The sequence below is a fragment of the Ammospiza nelsoni genome, chromosome 2 (assembly GCF_027579445.1).
Source record: "Ammospiza nelsoni isolate bAmmNel1 chromosome 2, bAmmNel1.pri, whole genome shotgun sequence".
Taxonomy (NCBI): Eukaryota; Metazoa; Chordata; class Aves; order Passeriformes; family Passerellidae; genus Ammospiza; species Ammospiza nelsoni.
This window is the reverse complement of record NC_080634.1, coordinates 60059558-60077476: the sequence shown is the minus strand read 5'-3', so window position 1 is coordinate 60077476 and position 17919 is coordinate 60059558. Positions and strand designations below refer to the sequence as shown.

Here is a 17919-nt window from a genome sequence, read left to right as displayed (position 1 = left end):
ATAAATTTTAATTTGTTACATATATTCAGAGTGTAGTGTTGCTCTTTGAGTGGTTTTCCTGGTGAATCCATAGAGTTGAATCACATGGTTATTGTCTCAGAAATTAAGCTACCCAGGAACTCGGTTATTCTTTCTGATACAACAAATTTGTTGACGAAAGCATGTAGTTTTTAACAAAGAGCCAGTCCCGCAGTTTTTGACATATTAAAATCCTATGTAGACTAAACTGTACTAATTCTATAAAACTAATAATGCTACTTTATTTTTTAGGTGGTCTTAGGACTATTTCCTCCCCCATGGTAAGTTCTGGAGCTCCAACTTGTGACTTCAATTAGGGCTTTTATATGCTTTAGTTCCAGTCCAAACAATATTTTAGCATTACTTTTATAACTCTACATCTGTTGGAGACACTGGGTAATAGATTTCCCCCCCCTTCCCCAACATCTGAGCTCAGTGACAAGATAAACTGTTTTTCGTATGAAAGGAAAACAGATATATTTAATACATGTGTACTGTAGCCTTGATCTGTACATTCAGTTTTAAATTGTTTGATGAATTTAATATTTTGATATTTAGGCAAAATCGATTTTATTTACATGAAAAATGGCATTTTAAAGCAAAAGATTAGTGTTATTTAAGTTCTAACCACATTGGAGCTCCAAAGCATATTATGGGGGAAAGGGGAGGAGTGGGCAGAAAATCTTCAAGTAGCTTTATTTTTGTTAAACATTAAGGTATAAAGAGTTTGGTGCTCAGCACTTACTGGCAGTATTGTACTCTGGTTTTGCTGTCACCAGAGGACCTGTAATAGAGGTGTACTTGTATAGTGTGCTGGATACCTATTGCTTAGAAATGCAGCATGTTTCTCTGAATGCTTTAAGTCTGAAATGAATGCATAGTGAAAAAAGGGTTAATTGAAGCTATGAATGTAATACAATGAGTGAATGGGTCTGAAGGACCATGTAACTGAAAGAAACCAAACTCCAGCTCTGTGTGATTGAATGTGCAAGGTTATGGTCCTGTTTACAGTTTATCCTTAGAGTATTAATGCCGGTAGTTGTGTATTGTATATACAGTGTGTTCTCAGTACAATTTTTGTTTATGATTAACTGGAAGAAGTAACATGAAATGTTTAAATTGTTCCAAATCCACATAAGGAGTCTAGTTCGATTAATTCTCAACATTTAAAGACATTTAAAAGAACAGGTTTTTATGTCTGTTACTTATATCTGTTGTATTTGCTGATAATAGGCACTTTAGAAGAAAGGCTTCAGATTTATGAAGAAGTTAGTAAAAGACATCCCAGAGCAGTTTCACCTAGAAGATTACCTTTAAACTTTGTTTCAGGTAACAAGTTGCATATCTGTTCTGTAATAGTTTTTTTTCCTATATTTTTCTGCAGTTTTCCTCAGGCTGTTTAATATGTATTTAATACCTACATGTGCATTTAATACCTACTTGACCAACATAGGCAAATCAAATGTATGCATTTCTCTTGGGTTAGACATAATTCTTTTATGTTTTAGGAGTTGATAGAAGAGCTTCATACACTCGAATATGATGATATGAGCAATATAATATTTGTGATGATAAAATTACAGTACAGAATGATATGTAGATTGTAGGAATTTCTATACATAATTTTTTTTGCTTTATGCAAGTTAAGAATCATGAGTTAAAATGAAGGGTATAGTACACTTTAATTCAAGGTGGGGGTGTATATATGTATGCATACCCCCTCCTGTATCTTTAATATGCGTACTTTTACTACTAAAATGTATGCCTACTTTCTTGTAGAGCCATTAGGACTTAATTTGACAACAAAAACTACCTTTGTGCTGCTAATTTGATAAGAAAAGGAACAAAAATATCTGCAGTATTATGTAGCCCAAATTATTTCATTTTATAGCTAAGTTCTTTGTGACTTTGCCCTTTCAAAATTTGTTTTGAAATATGGCGCACAAATACCCTCAGTTTTGGAAGGAAAGTTTGTACATACTTGTTAAAATAACAAAGATCTGGGCTCTTCTAAAATGGAAGGAAGGAAACTAAATGAAATGGTAAATACCATAAAAATACATAATTAGTGTGTAGCTGTCTAGCTGCTGAAATTCCAGTAGAAGACTTTTGGAAAGTACATGAGCTAGATATCAGATGTCAAGAAATTTGAGATGAGTTGCAGATTCCCAACATACCTCCTCATGTTTTTAAATTTCTAAGGTTAGTTTTTAGTTTAGCTAATTTGCTCAGCATCACATTTGTTGCAACCTTTAAATGTTCCAGAGCACCTAGTCCACTCCCCTGCTGTTGCTCATGTGTCTGAATGTGCATACACATTTCCTGTGTAAAATCCAAAGATTTTAACTGCTTCATAAGAAGTGACCACTTGTGCCTTTTATCATCCTGTATACCTTAGTTTATTTGTAGATAAGGGGGCAAATTTTAAAGCATTTCAGCAAATTTTGAAAAGCTGGGTGATGAGTAATTGTTGTTTGTTTTTTTTTAATATGTAATAAGTTTGTTATGGTAACACAGAAAACAAGGAAAGAACCTGCAAAACACTTTCCTATATCTTTATTAATAGTGTGTTTTGCTGTTGACTTAATTTCTCTGTGTTTTGCTCTAGGTGGCCTTACACCTGGCAGTGTAGTTTCACAGCTTATGTTCATTTAAGTAGAAATATGTATAGTAACAAGAATTAGTTGCTCATGCTGTAGCAATAGGATAAATGAAAGCAAAATCCATTATTAGATTGGTCAAGAAAAGTCTCTTGGTTGCTTTCTGTAGTTTTTTTTTTAACAAATAAGAGTTTTTCAAAATTAAAATTTGTTTCTGTTAACTTATTATTAAGCCTATCAGGCATGAATGTGTAAAACTGTTTTTGATCCTATAGAGATTAGTCTATTAATGATTTTCTGTGTTTACAAGTACAGGAGACAAGACTTTATATTGGTTGAAATTTGATAGTGAGAATGTGAAAGTGTAGAAAGAAACATCTTTGCAGAAAAATGTTGGCAGGTTTCAAGATGATAGAATTTCTGGCTAAATGCAGTTACTGTTCCAGTGTGGTCACTGACCAGTTACAGCTGTCACTGTTTGATTCAGAATTAAATTGCTCTTAAAAATTAAAATACTGTAAAATCCAGGCTAATGCTAAAAGGGCAAGTTCTTGTCCAGACCTTGCTGTGCATTGAATCCTAACCTTGTATTTAAAGCAAATTAGCTCCTTGATCAAGCTGGAAAACATTTTTATGGAGGAAGGCTGTTACCATCAATTTTACTGATCAAGTGTGTGTGCATGCATTTTTAGATTTGTTTATGCTCTTGTGGTAAGGTGTGTGCCCCAGACTAAACTGTAACTCTGCTTCTTGTCATAGGTGGGTGCCCAGCTGTGTGCCTTCTTTTTTTTTAAATTTTGTTTTAAAACTGTTGTTTTCTGTAAGTAAATAGGGACGCTTGAATCTTGCTTTCCTAAATTCTAAATTATGATTCTTCCAGCAAGATAATAATTAGAAGAATTCAACAGGAGAGACTGAGATGGATTTTTTTCTTTATATAAGGGAGTTTCTGTACTGTGAGACAACACATTTTAATTAATCCATCTGTAATAAAGCATGTGCTTACAGTCCAATTATGGATTCCAATCCACAGGTAGTAGGAGTTTCTATATGCAGCAGTTTGGTTTAGTACAGCAAGATGAGAACATAAATTACTTTCATTAATCTCAGTATTTATTAGCAACACTGCTGATAACATTGTAGGACAATTGAGAATTGAGAGGAGTAAATGAAAATGTCGTATACAAAGCAGGAGTGTCTGCATTTTCCGAATATCTAAAAAAAGCTGTTAAAAATTTTTCACTGTTCTTATTGAGGTTAAGTTTATTTCAACAGTTTTGTCAATTTTATGGGTGAATCTTAGAATTACATGAAGTGTGGTACTTCCTTGTTGAGAAAGTTAGAGAAGTCCACAACAGAGGAGGCACTGAAGTGTGGAAAAAGTTCATCCCCATGCAAAGTAAACAAAGTCAATGAAAATAACAGAAAAAAGCCCAACCAAACAACAACTACCACCCCCTCCAGCCCCCCCCAGCTGTAAACAATCACTTTCATCATAGCAAGAAACAAGAAAACCAGCTGTTTTCCTGGCTGGATGTCATCTGTTAGAAGTACTGGTTGTTGTTTTTGTTTTTTAACAGCATTTTGCAGAAAGGTAGCACCTAACTGCAAGTATTGCAGTTTTTAACTGAAAATATAATTGGATCAGATTTTTAGCTTTCTGAAGTATATTTTGATACAGGTGATTCTGATATGGAGCTTATGTTTCGGAAACAATAAGTCTTATTTCTAATTCCAGAAACAATCATATCACAAGTCATGTCCTACTAATTAAAATAGGACTAGAGAAGTAGCAAAGGATTCATTTCATCCATCCTTCTTCCTCAAATCAGGATACTTTATATCTGCTCTACTCCTAACACATATTTGTCTAACTTAATCATAAAAACCTCCAATGATGGAGGTTTTGCAAAATCTCCATTGTTATTCTTAATACTATAGGGTGTTTTCAGTGTTTGTTTAGATGGCTTTTGCTACATCCTCTGTAGTCATCACTCAATATTTTCTCTAATAGACTGCAGGTTTGAGGACTGTTACCATGTCTGCCAGCAGACTCCTAAGCACTAGCAACTTAAGCATTTTTCTCTGTGGTTTTGTTTTTGGTTTTTTTGTTTTTTAATCTGGAGCATATTTGTGTCTTATTAAATAACCGGAAAGACTAAAGGCCTCAATTGCAGTTTCTCAGTTCCTCTGTTATGCAGAGTTGCACAGCAGTTAGTGCATATATTTATATAACACTTGCAATCACTGACATATAACCAAACACACTTTTGTTCCTAGGTGAAAAATTTAGAGAACTAACGGATAAGTTCCTGAGGGTTAACTTCAGTAAAGGCTGCCCACCCTTGTTTACCACTTTGAAATCTTTATATTACAATCCAGAAAAGGTAAAATTTAGCATTTATTTGGTTTTAATGAAGTCTTCTGTATTGAATTGCTCATAGACTATCTAAGAGTTTTTGTAGCTTTCCCTGTAAACTGCCAATTAGAGTTGTTGAACATTTTTCCCTAATGTGCTATTTTGTCATATGTGAATGATCACTTGATGTCAAAATGCTTGAAGTCAGATTGGTGCAGAGTGCACTGAGGTTCGTGAAGAATCAAGATCATTAACTTTGTATGCTTTGAGTGCAAGTGTTACAGAATTTTTTCAACTTATGGTTTATGATGTCACCAGAAGTAATGCTTTTAAAATAACAGGTGGCTGTTGTTCTATGTAGATTTCTGAATTGCATGAATACATAAGTATTTTCCACAGAGGCTTGTTTCCTTTTTCAGTCTTTCACTAAAACTTCAGTGTATATTTTTGTACTTCTAAACTCTGTTTTGGTGTAATTGTGTCACAAAAGAACTGTTGTTTCAAATGTAATTCTTCCTTCCGAACTGACAGTAAGGTATACAAAAAAAACTTTTGAACTAAAGCATGTTACTCAAGTGTGTAGAAATCAGAATAATTTATATCAGTCTCTTCAGATATATCTCTTCAGATCTTTGCTACAAACATTATAGGTATTCGAAGCCATTCATGACTTAAAAGAGGGATTTGTATCTGGAAAAACCCTAAATACATGATGCAGTTTTCAACCAAAGTGAATACTCCTTTTTTGGACTAAAATCATTCTTCTTTAAAGAGTTTCTTTGGGGTTGTAACATGAAATTTTCAGTACATTTCTGTAATCTCTACTTTTTCCAAGGCTGACATAAGTTTAGTAAATTCTGGTATCATGTTGTTGGGGTTTAACCTCAACTGGCAATTTAAGTACCATGCAGCTGCTTGCTCACCCTGCCCTGCCTGATGAGGAGTGGAATCAGGAATACCTGAACCTTGTTGGTTGAGATAAGGACTTTAACTTCAATGTTGAATCAAAATAAACTATTGTAATGACAAGGAGAGAGGGAAGAATAAAATTCAAGAGAAACAAATCATGCACAGAACAACTGCTTTCCATTTGCTGACCAGTGCCCTGCCCATCCCTGAGCAGTGATTGACGGCTCACAGCAAACTCCCCCCATTTATATACTGGCCATGACACTGTATGGTATGGAATATCTTTTTGGCTACTTTTGTCTGTATCTGTCAATATCTGTCCTGGCCATGGTCCTTCTTGGCTTCTTTTTCCCCTGCTGCCTCACAGACCATGTGAGCCTGGACAGTCCTCACCTCAGTGCAAGCACCCCTTAGCAACAACTGAAACATTAGTGTCTTATCTGTACTCATGCTAAGTTCAAACACAGCACTGTACTACTGGTTACTAAGAAGCAAATTAACTTTATCCCAGCTAGAAACAAGATACTTGTATAGTACAGGCTTCTCTATAGTGCCTATTGCTAATGCACGTTATCAATGTAAATTAAATGGAATTGAAGTTTTTTACATTGTGATGCACAGGGTATCTAGATAGAAGCACAGTCAATGTTAGGGAAGTCTAACTTCTGCTATTTGAAGTGCGAAGAATCTGGATGTTGAAACATATGTATTAACTCATTTGGCATCTGAAAAGATTTTTAGCACTTAATTTTTGACATGATGGGTTAAAAAAGAGGACTACTATATTTTGAGGCAAACTTACACAGAAAGGTTCCTTTCTGGTAGACATCTTCATTATACCAAATCGGTGCTGCTCAAAACTGCCAGCTTAATCCTAAAAAGTAATTAAAATAAAGAGCTTTGCCTTTTCCAAACATGCTTGGGATTTGTTTGTGCTGCTAACTTCTGCGGAAACATTTTTGTCATATTTCAAATTATGTCCTTACAAAAGCAGGCTGTCTTTTACATTTCACTTGCTTGGGTTTACTTATTGCTATAGTGTGACAGAAGAATCTTTGAAACTAAGAAAAACTTAATTTTAGTCTCCGACAGTGAATTTTATAATTACTAAAATTTAGGGGTTGAGGGCAGAAAATTGTGACCAACTAACATGTCCTACATATTTAAGGAAAATATTCTATTTTGGTATCTACTTTGTCTAAGTTGGAGCTTAGTAGTAGCTTCTTACATAAATTACTTGTGTAGTTTGACTGAAAGAGGGTTGTAGTCAGTATTGTGTTGTGCCTTCTAGAAAATACCTAGCAAAATTCTGATTTCGCCACCAGTTGGGAAGAAAGTTGCCCCTGTGTTTCTTTGGAAACAAGTGTAGTTTGGCACAGTCAACTGTGGTTGGGTTTTGAAGTGACATAGGTATGAAGACTTGATGAAAGAGCTGGTGTGTAAGGCTAGGAAGTTCCTTCTTTCTAGAGCTCCAGGTAGGTCTGTGATCTTTCATGAACAGCAAGGAGAAAAGGGTGGTTGTATAGAAGGCAAACATTTGTTAGATGCGTTCAGGAAAATGTTGTTTATTATCTAATTGCTGTAAGATGGTACTCAGCCTTTTGGCTGTGCTAGGTAGGCTTCTTCCCAAGGTATCTATTACATGAGCACTTCATATCTATGAAACTAACATTGAGGAAGCTTTCCCAGCTGCTTCTTGAAAGAATTAATGAGTGCCCTACCAAAAATAAAACTGAAATCACTGCAGTGCCAACTGGGTGCATGACATGTTATTTTTTCAGCTACTGGATTGAAATTTGTGTATATACTTGTGCAAATATTGGTGTAATGAAGGGTGTGGATTGCAACTTGCTCTTCATAAAAGAATAAGCCTTACTTTGATTAAGTAGGAAAGGTGGTTTTAATCTTCCTTCACAGTGCAAGTAGAACTGTGTAAGATCCTTTGGGTGAAGTCTCAGAAGGGTGCTGTAAGTAGGAAATGTAAAGCTTTTTGTTTCAATAAAAAAGTAATTTTAAGGTTATTGCTGGAAGAAACTTTCTTTCAGCAACCAAAGACATGAGAATCTGAAATATGTTTAATAAAGAAAGACTGCCAAAAAGCAACAAAGCTCTATGTATACTCTCAGACTTGTTTTGAGGTAAATAATTCCTTAATAAATAAGTCTCTAATGAGTTAAAATATGCTTCATATTTCATTATGCAATCTGTGCCTTTCCTGTAATTCTGGAGCAGAAAAAAATTCATGTGTGTTGGCCTTGTGTTCATTTTGTGGTGTGCAGAGGCTTATATTTGACTGCCCAATTGGGTTTAAAAGTAAACTTCAAGATCTGGTAAATGTGAAACTTGGATGCTTGAGAAAGTAACAGAGGTGGTGTGGTGAAACCTGGGACAAGTGGTGCTGGATTTCATCACTCCCAACGATACTGTTGCCTCTTAGGAGGAAGGTGGTAACCCACTAATGATTATGTTAAAGCAGACTAAAAGAACTACAGAACCTGATGTGTAGAAGGTATTAAACTGGATTTGCTGTAAATTACTGTGCATGCTTTTGCAGCAAGACCCAGTTTCAGACTTTGTGGTCCATCACTGCTTACAAGTCGAAGATCTGACTTATGTTTTTCTCCATAGTTTTAGAAGGGAGTTATACAAGTCATGCTTTAATCCTTCAAAGCTCTTCAGATGAGGTTATAATTTCTTCAGGCTTTGTGCTGTTATGCTACTGCAATAAAGTAGCATGTGAACTGGTTTGCCTTTTTACTGTTTGTTCTTTGTCAAGCCACCTAGACTGGAGGAGACATAAATAGTTCAGGCTGAAGGGTGAGAAGCCATAAGAAAGGAGGCTAACGATTGTCTTTTGCCTAGAAACTGTACTGTCATTTTAACTTGATCAATGTATTGTACTGTGGATAGAATTTTTGATTATAAAAATACTGCAAATAATATTAAGCACAAAAAATATAAAAATACAAATATACTTGCCAGCTATTCAGTATCCTGAGTCCAGTTCTGTAACATGCCATAGCATAAAATTAATATTGGAATAAGGAGAGGGGCATTGAATTGCAGGATGAACAGTTGGACAAGGGCCATTTGAGTCAATGTCTGCTTACTTTTTTTGTAATATTGGCAATTGATTTTGTACAGGTTATGTGCATGAAAAAGGAGTAAAAGGAGTTAGGATGTAAAGAGTTCAAGTTATTTCTCAAGTGATAATTGTTACTGTGCTCCCTGTTTCTAGTTACCAAAGGCATGCACTAATCACTTCCTGACTTGCTACACTGGTACACAGCCAGGTTGCATGTCTTTCCAACTGAAGGCAAGGTCAATTGGAGGGTGATAGAGACTGCTGGACTCAGTCTTACAGTTTTCCAGTGTCTCATTCAAAGGAGGTTTATTATACCATATAGACTATGTTCAGTGGTACATCATTGCTGGTACTCAGTCATAGATCACTTTTATCTGCAAAATATTAGAAAAATCATTTGATGGAACACTGTCTTGATGGCTTTGTGTTTAAAAAAAAATACTTGAAATATAATGTTCATCACTATCAGCTTGTTTCAGGTGATTTTTAAAGTAACCACTGTACATTGTGAAGAAATTAGCTGTGCTTTCCTTCTGTTCATTATATGGCAGCCTGAGGCTTTTTAAACGTGAAAGCCCTTGGTTATAATGAAGTAGTGTAAATGAGTCTGGTTATATAAAGGCAAAGTTCACAAATGTAAAAAGCTTTGCACCAGATTCGACTCACCCATGAGGTTTGGAAAAAGGAAATGGCTGATCTGAACAAGAGCTGAGAGATTCCTCTACAAGTTACTGATGTTAAAGAACTTGTGTTCTGAGCTTGATATTAATTTTTCTCACCTAATCTTGAGTTCAGTCAACTTCTCAAATGCCAGCCTTTGCCTGTTCACATCATTCATCTTGAAGCACATTGTGTGTTCTGGCTATTGTTTAAGATATCCTGAGAGAAGCCTGTGAATGTCTTACTGCTCTACAAAACTCTCCAAGTTCATTCCATGTTTGTTTGTTTCTCAGACCCTTTCCCCCCCATGTTAACTTCATTTGGATAATTCTTACCCCATAGTTCTTCCATTTTATGATAGGAGTTCCTGTAAAGGCAAAGCACTCTGTGATAACACACTCATGGTGGTGTTGACGCTAAATCTGCAGTTTAGACTTTACTCTTCATATGTATTGCATCTATGGCTTTAATTGGTAGATGGAGCACATGCCTCATCTTCTGGGGAGGAAGACCTGTCCCAGGCAGGTACTTAAGTTTCTTTTATCATCTCATCTGGCATCTTCATATCTGCTAGCACCAAGACAAACATTGGATATGGTGATATTTATCTTTTCATCTTCTAGGACTTTTGCTCCTCTGATAGGACACTTTGTAAATCAGGAGACTCAGTTAAGGCACCTGCATACATTCTGTGATTGACTGCATTCAGCACAACAGCAGTGCATTGCTCAGCTGATGCCTAGTTGGTGCATGTAGTGCTGTCTGGATGATACATGTGTTTATTCTTTTGCGTGTACAAGAGTGCATTCCTGTTACCTATCAAGGAGAAACAGAAGATACCAATTGTTAGTGACTTCATTGGCAATTTTGCTGTTTTGCTAAAAACAATAGCAAATAAATGAAAATACAATTTCACACTTCTTCATGAGACAGAATCCTGTAAAATTCAAAGCACCTTCCATGATACTGTTTTTTGTCATCTTTTCTAACAAGATTGTCATTTCAAGCTCAATTCTTCAGGTAAATCTTCTGGTAGTCTTCTGAGAGTTGCTGAAGTATGTAGTTTGGTATACCAAGGCAGCCGGGAATGTCCACCACTTTTGTGAATTTTGAGGGTATATGGGTGTCACTTTAACTGCTTTCTTAAATACACACATCTTGGTACTGGAGGATAGAATGTCTAAACATACTAGATATGCACATCAAACTTGATTGGGATGCATCTTCAACTCTTAGCAGAGCTAGACAGTGTAGTTGTACTTCTCCTCAGTCTTTGAGAGATCATCATGATGGATGGAGCTTGCTAAGGTCTGGAGGAGAGTGAATGTCTCCTGTTCTCAAGTGTAAAAAGGAGGATCTGAGGAGCTATGAGCCAGTCAGGTTGATCTTAATATTTGTGAAGCTGATAAGGCAAATAATCCTGGACATCATTACCAAACACACAAAGGACAGTAGATAGGATGGATTTATGATGGCAAATTCATGCCTGATTAACTTAATAGCCTGCTGTAACAAAATTACTTCTGCATACAAGGGGACAGCAGTTGATCCTGTGTATTAGCAAGGCTTTTGGCACCATCTGTAGTAACACAGACAACATGTTGAAGTACACCTTAGTAGACAGTAATTTGTACTGAAAACTGACTGAACTGCCAGGCTCAGTGTTGTCATCTGCTGCATGAACTCCAGCTGGTGTCCCCAAGTAGGTGACAGTGGGGCCAGTAGTGGAGGCATCTTTGTTTAGTGACTTAGTTCAGCCTGGCAAAGAGAAGGCTTAGATGGAATGTTGTGTATGTAACTAACTGAAGGCAAGAATGAGAAAAGACAAGGCAGATGCTTCTCATTGGTGCTCAGAGACAAGATATTATATGCATGAATTAAAATACAAGAGAATATTTGAGCAAAAGAAAAGACATAATTGTTGTAGAGGTTGTCAAACTTAAGAACAGGTTTTTCAGAGGTAGTGAAGTTGCCTTCTTGGAGATGACCAGGAATAGTCTGCTTCAGCTGTCCCTGTTCTGTAACAAGGGGTTAGACTAGGCAATTTGTAGAAATCTCTTCAAACCTTCATGATTCTTAATCTTGTTACTTTGTTTCACCTGCAAGTCTGGGACCAGCTTGTCGCCATTACTTGCCAACAGGCAGGCTTGTCTGAACTGCTGCTGCTGTGCCAGGGCAAGTGCATTTTATGTTAGTGTGGCAGCACTGAGACACTGCAGCAAACAGTGCAGGAAGGCACAGTAAAGACTGTCATGCTGATATGCATGAATGCTTGTATACAGAAGCACTGAGATCCCTAATCCACATACTGTAATTTGGAATCTCCAGCTGTGATTTTTATATCCATTTGCCAGCAGAGCCATAATCACTTCCTAGAATTTCTTGCTTCAGGCTATTCGCAAAGGGAAAAAACTTGTCACAGAATCTGCCTTTTAGAAATGGATTAATTTCAAAATACAGCTGAGTAGCTGCAGACCCACATTAGATTTATGTTAAATGTGAGTAAATGCATGGTTCACCACAGGGCACATGAAGCATGTGAAGCTGATGCTTCAAGGTAGGCCAAAGAACAGGTTGTTCATTAAAGAGTGCAGTGGAGTTAGGCTGAGGATGTGATTTGTATATCACATATGATTGTTTCCATACAGTTCTTCATCAGCCTTGATTTTGGAGCTCTCAAAGTGGCACATATGGTATCTGTCTTTATTTCTGCAAAATTTCACAGTGCAAATTCTAGTAAAAAGTGTTATGCATTTGGTATTTTGTCAGTGATCATCTGCTTGTAGTCTCAATTAAAGAAAAAGAGCTGTGTAAAAAATACTTCCAGCTTAGAATTCAGCAATCATTTGGCCAGGCTGTTGATGTAGATGCTCACTGAATATGAGTTTGCCCCCATCTAGACGATGAAGGAAAAGTGGAGGACAAAATACTAATAAAAGTCTAATAAAGTCACAATTGCATCCAGATTAATGTCTCAGGTGAGATAGCTCATGTTCACTGAGTAGGTTTCTGCTGATGGAGTCAGTTTCTTCTAGCAAACCTGCTGGTATTGGTAACATTATGCAAGTGGGACTGTTGGTGTGACACGGGTGGGGTCAGTGTGCTGCTGCCTCTACCCTTGATGTGCTGTGTAAGTGTGCAGCTGTGGGGAGGTGCTCAGTGGTGCAGTTGTCTAAGGCTTGACAAATATCATATGTGAGTTTATAAATGAGGTGCTGTGCTTTGGAGATCAGGACTTGTTACCTCTATCTGCTGTTGCCAGTACCTGATGCCTTACTGTGATCTACAGTGACAACTACAGTGCCATGTGTTTAAAGAAATGGCCTTTAGCCCAAAAAATAGCTTGCTTTATGGGAAGTGATAAAACAAGTCCCATGAGCTGTCATCCTCATATTGGAGTTTTAATATATAGAAATTCTGCACCAGAAAAGTTCTTGTTCTTTCTATACTGTGTATTTTGAAGGGGAGAATAAAAGACACAGGATTTATAGGACTCCAGCAGATTATGTTCTTAGAGAGCTGATTTATGAGTCTCTCATGCAATTCAGAATGGATTATCTAAGCCTGACTTGCAGACAGAGTAATTCACATTTCCAATTGTCTGTTCCACCCTGCCATTTTTGCTGAAAGAACAGTGCAAGTGTTTGAGTACCAGTGTCTGAGTCTGTACAGCTTTAGATTTGTACTCAGTTTTTTATGTTGTGCTAATAAGCTAAAATGGAGTTGCTCAACAAAGTGTTTCTGCAATGCCAAACTCGAAAAGATGCATGGATTAAACATGTGAAAATAAAAAATACTAGCTGTCCTAATTGGGAAAGTCCACAGACATGTTTAAAAAAAATCTGAGAGGTGCTTGTGCGTAGTGGGGCCAGTTATGATAGTGTGTTTTGAAGAATTGTAGTTATTTCTGAAAAAAATTAGTTTCTTAAGAACATTCAAGACATGTAGTTCTCATATTGCCATTAGAGATTTATTCACTTGATATTCTTGATCTTGCCATAAAATACTAAGATTTTTGCATCATCAATTCATAAACATACTTGGAGGTAACGTATTTTAAAGTGAATTTCTGGTATTTGTGACTTTTAACCAAAGACCATGTAGTAAGAATTGTATGTGGCTAATTACAGTGAATTCTGTGCAGGAGAGATACATGGGAGGATAGCCATAATAAAAAAAACTTCATCCAACATAAAGAAACTTATGTGGTTGTGTTTTGGGAGTTTTATTTACAAGATAACCTGCTTTCCTCTACAACTTTGAAATGTTACTTAAAACACAGCTTTTAAAAATATAAATCTACTGTATTTTTTTACTTATAGTTGATATTTCTCTAATGGTATGAACAATTTAATTTTCATCATTTGTTGAGACTTTTTGGAATAATCACCTAAACTACTACTATGTGAATGAAAGGTTTTCAAATGTGACTGTATATATGGGGATTTTTATATGCTGAGAAACATGGAGCATTTACAAGGAAAAGGTCTCAACACAGTATAGTCTGTGTGTAAATTTAAGTACTGTAGTGTGGGTGTCTTAGTCTCCCATGCAGGCAGAGATTTTCTATCTAGCTGTGGAGCTTTTCTTTTATGCTACAAGTGGTTTCATAGCGTTTATACTTCGCTTTGTGCTGTAGTATCTGGAGTTTGTTATTATAAAAATACTGATATCAGCAAACTATTGCCATTTTCCTGAGTTTTTCCTGGATAGAACTTTTGATTATAAAAATACTACAAATAATATTAAGCACAAAAAATATAAAAATATAAATATACTTTTTAAAAAACATGCCAGCTATTCAGTATCCTGAGTCCAGTTCTATACCATGCCATAGCATACAATTACTCTAATATTGGAATAAGGAGAGGGGCATTGAATTGCACGATGAACAGTTGGACAAAGGCCATTTGAGTCAATGTCTGCTTACTTTTTTTGTAATATTGGCAATAGATTTTGTAAAACTTATTTTTTAAAAAGCCTACTATGTAACATGGAGGATTATTAAATCTTTTTATCAGTTTTTTTTTAGCTTCTAATTAGCAAGAGTACTTGACTAAATGACATCCTACTGATATCTTTCTGCTTGAATAAAATTTGCATAGTTGATATAATTCTTATGTCAGGAATAAGCTGTAGGCTTTGTATGTTTGAGAAGAAAAACTAGGATTTAGGAGTGCCACTTTATTATTAAGAGTTTTGATGTTTATGGATGTATACAGGATGAATGTAACTGTGGCTCTTGGCCACATGTTTCTGCTGGAAGCTAATAACCTGAAGTATAAGCAATTACATGAGATGAAGTAATTTTCACATTCTGTAAGCTACAGTCCAGATGTATTAGAAATATCTGTGAAGAGCCTCATTTGTTACTCTTGCTCACAGATCTTGAAGTGCTACCCTCACCTCCTCCCCAGAAAATTCTCTTTGTACTTGATCAATGCTCAGAAATCCTCTTTGGTTCTTCATACATGCTGGTCTCTGCATCCATGAGATAAAAAATCCAAAGAGTGAAGATCTTCAATTAGTCAACATCAAGGTTTACGTCGATTGTGTTGCAGGTGCATTGGTTGATTCCATTGAAGCTCGACATTAGTGCACCATGTGCCCTTTTTCTGAGTATCTAAAATCATGGAGACTGTGAGGAAATACTGGATGACAGAAAATGTCTGGCTGGAAGAAACATCAGAAACAGCAGTCTCAAAAAAAGGTGTAAGACTGTCTACACAGGAAGGTAGGCTGTCTTCAGTGAAGATCTTTCTTTAACCTTTCTGGAAAGAAGGCATATTTCTTCCTTAATGTGGAAAGCTAAAGCAACACAAAGCAAGTTGCCACTGTTGGTTGATTTTTATTTTTAGTTAGATGTTCTCTGCAGATTATTGGTGGATTACATAAGGAAGTAAAAAACATTAATTTTGTTAGGAAACTCTGCATTTTAAGAAGAAATAGTTCTGAAAGATTAACCAAGGACAGTCCTTTGTTCATGCTGGCTCCATCATTTCATGTGTTATTAAGTAGTGTCTTTGAGTTAAAATTCCAGGAAGTGTGATCTGGTAAGTGGATTTACCTAGGATCTGGCTGACAACTGGTACATTCATAGTGAAAGACAGCATTTGTATTGTGCTGCTGGATGATAAGGAGGAGTAAGGAAACATTTTAAAGTAAGTAGAGGAAGGAGCAAGCTTGGATATGTCATTGTAGGTACCGCAAGGTTACAATGCTTCCACTCTGCAGTGTGAATGGGGAGTGTAAAACATGCTGATGGCTGATAGTTTAGGTCTTTGAGGTAACAGTAAGCCAGGAGCTGACAGGTCGAGCAGTTGATTTATGAACTATTTTATCAAGAGAGCTTTTATAGTTTGAGTGGTCTATATTAGGATTAACCCATTTGGAGACTCACAAGAAATCCTCTAGATACCTCTGTTCATGATTGCTCCTACTGATGTTTTGCTCATGTGAAATTATTTGATTTCTTTAGTGCAGTCTCAAGACTTGTCCAAAAGCTTTCAGAAAACCAGATTCTTGTTAAATGAGTTTTGTGATGACCACAGTGTCATCTTAGTATTGGTGTGCTCTTAATTTGTATTTGTATTGTGCTACAGCTGCTATAAATTTTCCAGTTGATTATGCTTGTACATAGCAATTATTTTTAAGGGCACAGAATAGCTGTTACAAGTTATTTTTTGAATGACAAATGCAAACTAGATTCACTTAGATAAATGGAGGAAGTTTTTATTCTGGAATTTAGTGTTTCTGATAGCCTGTGTGTTCATTTGTGCTATTGACACTAGAAAAAGTATCACTTGTTTTATTTCAAGATCAGCTGTTAGCAGTGCTAGCAGCAATGGACACCAGTGGTTTTAAATATGGTAGTGCAAAATTACTGCTTGTGGTAGCAGTAATTTTCCTTACAAGCTGGTAGCTCTGTGGCAAAATTCCTGAGGGTAAATGTCTGCTTAACCACCACACACAGAGAAATGCTGAAGTTGGTGACTAACCATGATGCCATAATATGTGTGTTCTACTGCAGTTTACATGTTTTTGTCTTTCCCAGTGTAACATAAGCATATGCACACATTTAAAAATGGTTTTCTCAGGGAAGCAGAAGGGAGTATTGATGGCTCAGTTGAATAAATTTAGAGATGTACCTCCATGTGAATTGCTGTTAGTTTTAAAGCAACTATTTCATTGGGTGTTACACAAAACAGTAAAGCTACATCCTTGATAGCTGTATATGTCAAAGATAAACAAGAAATTTAAGGTGACTTGTGTTAAGTAAAGGACAAGTTGTGCTTGTCCTCTTTTTCTGGTTTGATTTTCACAGTGTGAAGGTTGTAGAATAACTTTTGATTGTGACTTTTTTATTGCATTCAGACGTTAGCCTTGTGTGCAAGCAATGGAAGTTGTCTGTATGAGGCTGGCTAGGCTTTCACAATTGGACTAATTGATTTGAATATCCAGTTTACTGAAGTAAAAGTCTCTGCTCACAAAGACACTATGAAGGTGTCTCTGTGAGCAGCAGGAGGACATTATTGTTTGTGCGGTCGTTGTGTCAGAGCTTTTTCTAGTGCTAAGCTGTTTCTGGGGAAGGTTCAGTTTAGAATGGTGTGGAGACCATAGAATCAAAAGAAGATTAGGGAACCAGCTTATTATAGTGGGAATCTTCATTTTTAGTGAGTTCAGCTTTGAGCTCTGTTGTGTTGGCTGGCTCTGTGTGTGTGTGAATGATTAGCACTTTCTCAGAAATGGACTGATACTGGAGAAAACTCAAGAAAGGCTTGGCTTAGTGTGCTACAGACCAGCTGCAAACCCTGTTCAAAATGTTGCCATCAAAGGCCTTCTCCAGACCTCTGTGCTAGCAACTGCATGATATGTTTTCAGTCTTAATTTATTTGGTACTAGGCTCATAAATGTTAGTCAGGGTGTATTGATACCACTTCTGCATGATCTGGTAGTGATACCTCTTCATGCACTTTCTTATCACTCTCTTAGATAAAATCGTGTTCTGGCAAAGACTTCAAGTATTGACATAGGACTCTTGTGGACTGTTTTTATTGTTGCTTCTCCATTTCCCAAGAGGCATTTAGAGTTTTGCCTCAGGGCATGTAGTAGATGTTTCTTTGTGGTGTGAAAGCTATTCCTAATTTGGTCACAAGGACTTTCTGTTAATGTCAACATGGTTTTCTGGCACAAGGATAATACTTAAAAAGCTGTTTGTCATTCAGTCTCTAGGTATCCCATTTTTTTCTAGATGATGAGGATTGACTATTTTGAAGTTACACAACATC

At 36.4% G+C, this 17919-nt stretch overlaps 1 protein-coding gene across 4 annotated transcripts in view; it reads left to right on the top strand.

The window, feature by feature from the left end:
- The window catches only part of NAA16 (N-alpha-acetyltransferase 16, NatA auxiliary subunit), a 61988-nt gene that overhangs the window by 25972 nt on the left and 18097 nt on the right, over positions 1–17919 (top strand). For 3 of the 4 annotated variants that reach the window (XM_059465908.1, XM_059465906.1, XM_059465907.1), the window contains exons 8-9: positions 1252–1347; positions 4899–5005. In XM_059465908.1, coding sequence (XP_059321891.1) covers positions 1252–1347; positions 4899–5005 — 203 coding nt within the window. Of the gene's footprint in view, positions 1–1251; positions 1348–4898; positions 5006–15192; positions 15366–17919 lie in introns of all 4 variants that reach the window. The other variant, XR_009417806.1, reaches the window with a different exon arrangement.